General features: G+C 34.4%; 1 protein-coding gene across 1 annotated transcript; it reads left to right on the top strand.

Annotated features, from left to right (window-relative positions):
• The first annotated feature begins 1,178 nt into the window (after nucleotides 1-1,178).
• Nucleotides 1,179-1,562, top strand: LOC132313811 (uncharacterized). Its single transcript, XM_059812754.1, has one exon. The coding sequence runs from the start codon at nucleotides 1,179-1,181 to the stop codon at nucleotides 1,560-1,562; it is 384 nt and encodes a 127-aa protein (XP_059668737.1).
• The last annotated feature ends 4,199 nt before the right edge of the window (nucleotides 1,563-5,761 follow it).

The raw sequence follows: 5,761 nt of genomic DNA, 5'->3' as shown, positions 1-5,761 counted from the left end.
ATTAAAGTCAGCTCTCACCACTGCACCCATCATCTGTTCGCCAGATTGGAACTTAACTTTTGAAATCATGTGTGATGCGTCGGATTATGCAGTAAGAGTTGTTTTAGGTCAAAAGGTTGAGAAAGCACGACATATTATCTATTATGCTAACAAAACCCTGAATGATCCCCAAACCAACTACTCTACCACGGAGAAAGAGTTGTTAGCTGTCGTGTTTTCTTTTGACAAATTTTGCTCCTATTTGATCGGTTCCAAGGTCATTATCTATACCGATCATGCTGCATTAAGACATCTTTTGTCCAAAGCAGATGCCAAACCTCGGTTGATCCGTTGGATCCTACTTCTTCAAAAGTTTGACCTTGAGATTCGTGATAAGAAAGGCTCCGATAATGTGGTGGCCGATCATTTATCCCGTCTTGTTGTTGAGTCCATTACTGAATCCATTCCAATCTCAGATACTTTTCCGGATGAACAATTATTTACAATAACTCATGCCCCTTAGTATACTGATATTGTCAATTACATTGTGACAGGTCAAATTCCTTCAACTTGGTCCAAACAGGAGAGAGATAAATTCCTAGCTAAGGTTAAGGAATATTTTTGGGACGACCCCTACTTGTTCAAATATTGTCCTGATCAAATCATCCGTAGGTGTGTCCCTGAGATAGACCAGGAGTTTGTCATTTCCTTATGTCATGATTAGGCCTGTGGTGGCCACTTTAGCTCTACAAGAACCGCTGCCAAAATCTTGCAGTCAGGATTTTATTGGCCCACCCTTTTCAAGGATACCCACACCTACTGTCTGGCTTGTCATAGATGCCAATTGTTAGGTAAGATTACTAAGCGTAATGAATGACCCCAACAACCCGTTCTAGTTGTTGAAATTTTTGATGTTTGGGGTATTGATTTCATGGGACCCTTTCCTTCCTCGTATGGATGTCTTTACATCATTTTGGCTGTTGATTATGTATCCAAATGGGTAGAAGCCTTAGCCACCAAGACAGCCGACCATCGAGTTGTGGTGCGTTTCTTCAAAGACTTAATTTTACCTAGGTTTGGTACACCTCGAGCCATTATAAGTGATAATGGTTCACATTTTTACAATAAAGTCTTTGGAAGTTTATTGTCCAAATTTGGTATCACTCACAAAGTGGCCCTGTCATATCACCCACAAACCAATGGTTAGGCTGAGGTATCCAATAGGGAAATCAAGCAAATACTGGAAAAAAACAGTTAATCCTACACGGAAAGACTGGACCCTCAGGCTTCAGGATGCTTTGTGGGCATACCCGACTGCTTACAAGACCCCTATAGGAATGTCCCCATACCGTTTAGTTTATGGCAAAGCCTGTCATTTGCCTGTAGAGCTGGAACACCGTGCTTATTGGGCCATTAAGGCCATAAATTTTGACTATGATAAAGCCGGTGAACATAGGAAACTCCAGCTTGATGAGTTGGAAGAAATTCAAAATGATGTCTATGAGAGTTCCAAAATGTATAAAGCCAAAACAAAGTTGGAACATGACAAGCACATTCTTCGAAAGGATTTCTCCCCCGGATAAAAGGTTCTTTTGTATAACTCCCGTCTTTAATTGTTTCCCGTGAAGTTACGGTCATGTTAGTCCGGCCCATACTTTGTCAAACATATGGCAAGTCACGATGCAATTGAGGTACAAGACTCCACGACTGGGGAATTGTTTAAAGTTAATGCTCATCGCTTAAAGCCTTTCCTTGAGCTCGAGTCTCATGAAATTAAGGATATTCTCCTCGTCAATCCTGTCTATTCAGATTGATCTCTTTGGGGGTACTATCCCCCTTGCGTCTGGCTGAAGACGTTAAACTTAACGCTCTTAGGAGGTAACCCAGTTCCTTGTTTCTATTTCTTTAGCTATGCTTATATTTTGTTTGGGGGTACAATCTGTCATAATTTCATAACACTTGGTCTCTCTTTTGCAATGCATATCTGCAAGGGTTGTACTTCAGAAACACCAAATCAATTAAGGTAATTCGTTCCAATTTTTATTTTTCTTCAGCGGTACATTGTCCATTTCATTCACCACTTTTCAGTGTTTTGTTTTTTCAAACACTAGGGACGGTGTTTTATTTTGTTTGGGGGTATGACAGATTTATCAGAACATGTACCTCTTTTCAAAAAAAAAAAAAAAAAAAAAAAAAAAATCATGCTTTTCTACTTTGTGAAAGTTAAGAGATGTCATTATTCTATATTGAGATTGAGCTTGTTACTAAGGTGATATAACAATAGACATTGCACCATGAGAATTTAGAAGTAGAAATATTTTTGCACAAAGTTGCAGCTTGAAAGAAAGAAGTAAATAATCTCCCAAGAATCTAGAAATCTATTACTGGAGACTTAAAACCATGTGAGCTTTCGTGCCTTTCATCTTTTTAGAGAGTTTTACGCTAACTCCGAGTCACAAGATGGCTCAAATTTCTTGGATAGCACGATAAAAATTTGTTGTTAGTCTCATAATCCTTCATCTTGGTAGATCATTGAGAATGAAATCACATCGAGTTAAGAGAAACATAAGTCTTCTAGTTTACCATGTACTGCCATACCTTCATTACCTTTTGTAATCTTGTTATTTCTCTGAGAAATGTTAGTGATGACTGTATGTAAAAGAAAAAGGGATCAAGAAGTCATTCATATCCTTTTTTAAAAAAAAAAAAAAAAAAAAAAGGAGGAGGAGGAAAATGAAAAAGAAGAATTAGAAGAGTAAAGTATCCCTTTCAAGTATTTTGAAGACCCCTCATTCTCAGAAACATTTATGTACAAATTGAGCTCAATAATATTTTTAGAAAAGGTATGATAATGCATAGTAAAGAAGAAGGCGTTATGGTGGGTAACTCGACATTTTCTCAAAAGTGATCAACATTCCTATCATGAGACTCTTCTATTATATGTATCGGTCCTTCAAATAATTAGTATGTGAGCTTGATTTTACTTTGGAAACAGAGTTCCTACTTACATACATTTGAGAGATACAGTTAGCCAAATATTCGAGAAATGTTCTTTTAGAGAGATATTTACTGTGAGATTTGAAGTCAAACATAGTTTTCTAAAGACTTGGGAATTTCATCACTTGGATTTGAAAATGGATTTTTGTCGACTTTGTACACACACACTCTCTACTTCTAGGTTGTTTATGGATGAACTTTCTTGAAATATTTGTTTTTATAACACCTTAGTAGCTCGTTGTATATAAAGAACTTGATATTTTCATTTATGAAACTTTTCATTTTGTAGATATGCAGGAAAGTTCTTTGGAAGTTTGTGAGTACCTTCACTCGAAACCCTCACAAGGCTATAACTCGTCCACTAGGGGTAACCTATGGGTTTAAGGCCTTATTGCATATGGTAAATGCAATCGAAAGTAGCCTGCGAAAGTGGCACATCTTTTTGTTAATAAAAGTAATATTTTTTTTGTGAACTTATCTATTTTTGCCTTTCTTTGCTAAAGGACTAGCAAAAGCTTGTTTGGAGGTAGTTTGATAAGTATACAAAACCTATGATTTCATGTATCAAAATAAGTTTTAAATTAGACTATTATATTATTTAAACATTCTTATATGCTCATTTTGTGTTTATAGGTGTTAATGTATGAATGGGAAGAAAAGAAAAGAAAAAAAAGCAAAAATCAGTTATATTGTGTATATGTGTGTGCATGTGAAGAAGTGAAATGAGGAGAGAGAAAGAAGAAACGAAAAGAAAAAAGAAAAAAGAAGAAAGAAGGAAGCCAAGCCACGTGAAGAATAGAAAGGAGGAGAGAGAAAGAGAAAGAAGAAACAAAAAGAGTAATCTAGGAAAGAAATGATGAGTTAGAAAAAACAAAGAAAAGAAATGGCATAGAAGTGGTTGATGCATAATGGGTTGATACAAAAGTGGGCAGTGGTCAGACTAAGGTGTAGCTAGGTGGCGTGAAGGAAATGAAGAAGCAGTTTGGGCCATCATCACAGTCTACAAGTGGGTGTCTTCCTTTGGCTATAAAAGGCACACTTCGGAGGCAAATGAGAGTGGAGAGTTAGAGATAGAAAATAGAGAGTTAGAAATTGTTATAATTTTTGAAAGTTTAATTTCTTGTGTAATTTTCTTTAAAGCTTTATTTAATTTAATGCAAGTTATTTCCACAAGTTTCATTCTCATTTAATTTCTCATTCAAGTGTTTAATGTTTTATAGTTGTAATTTCATTTCCATAGTTCGTGACAAATCTCAAAATCAATATTTTTAAATCTCTTGTTCGGAAATAGAAACTCATCTTGAATGCGTGGTTCGACCCTACTTGCCATTAGACATTTTTAATTAAATGGTTGTAGGTATTTTATCTTGAAATGGAGTGTATTTGACAACAATAAGTCCATAAATACACGCCTATCAGAGTCTTCAATCTCAAAACCCAAGGATCTTCACAAAATCTTAACCAATCCTCGAAGTTTTTGTTTAAACCCAACCTCCAATTTGATTTCAAATTCTCAACCTTCAATCCGCAAACTTCAATCTTCAATTCATACTTGATTAATGCAATGAATGATTTTGCAATTATAAAGTGCAATCTTGAAGTTATATATGAAGATATGTATATGGATACATATATATATATATATATATATATATATATATATATATATATATATATATATAGAGAGAGAGAGAGAGAGCAAGTGAAGCCTTTAAAAGTCAAAAATCGTTGCCGGTAACCGGTAACCGGTAACCAGATTGGGAACCGGTTCCCATAAAGCAGTGCTTCGGTCATAAAACGGTGACCAATTCTGAACTAGTACCCAAGTTTGGTACCGGTAGCCAACATCCAGTGAGGTTGGCTTTAAACTCCTTTCACTCCTGAACCGGTAGGGGTAGCTTGTACCGGTAGTAACTGTACAGATTACTTTTTAGACTTGATTTTTTTCAGTAAACAATTTTCTTCCCAAAACCTTTTCAATACTCAATGATCAATGCCAATAACAAAGAAAATCTACAAACTAAAAATCAAAAATCTTTTTGAATTTTTTCAGAGTTTTTCAATTTTTTCTCTTTTTTTTTAAATTAAAAAAAAAAAAAAAAAAAAAAAAACCAAATCATTGAGCATTTAACCAAAAAATTTCAAGTCCATCATGATTCAAATTTCCATAAAATTTCAGAAATATCTATGAATGCAAATAATCGACTCCACAGAATATCAAAATTAATTTCAACCCTCAGGAAATAATCACAACACGAAATTTAACTTGCAAATCTTACAGAAACATTTAGAAATTAATCTAGCAAGTTCATGTGTGTGTGTGAAATCCAATCTCATTAATTTTCAATCGATTTTCAATAAATCATTGTAGAACCATAAGTATCGAAAAACATCAAGATAAGATTGTTTTTGAGCAATTTTTCTAAGCAAGGTGGCTTTCACTTTAAAGAGCATACAACAATTCCTCATGTCAACTTGTCTCCACCTTTCTTTTTACTCAATTAGCTCCTCTTCAAAATCTAATGGTAGCTTTCGATCAATTCTCAATAGGTAGCCTTTTCCTCAACAAAGAAATCAGCAAATTTTAAAATTTTTCTTTTTCTTTTTATGCTGAATATTTTATTATTATTTTTTTTAAGCTCCTAATTTTTATTTCAGACAATAACCTTTATAACTTTTATGATCAATATATACTAGTCAACAATTCAAAGATTTTCAATCAAAATTTTTAGAGATGGACTAGTGCACAAAAACTATGAACTTAAGAAATTCAAATCTAAAAATC

Source organism: Cornus florida, unplaced genomic scaffold, assembly GCF_030987335.1.
Source record: "Cornus florida cultivar Cherokee Brave unplaced genomic scaffold, ASM3098733v1 CherokeeBrave_3.0.0_Hap2_Chr06, whole genome shotgun sequence".
NCBI lineage: Eukaryota > Viridiplantae > Streptophyta > Magnoliopsida > Cornales > Cornaceae > Cornus > Cornus florida.
This window is presented reverse-complemented; position numbering and strand designations above follow the sequence as displayed.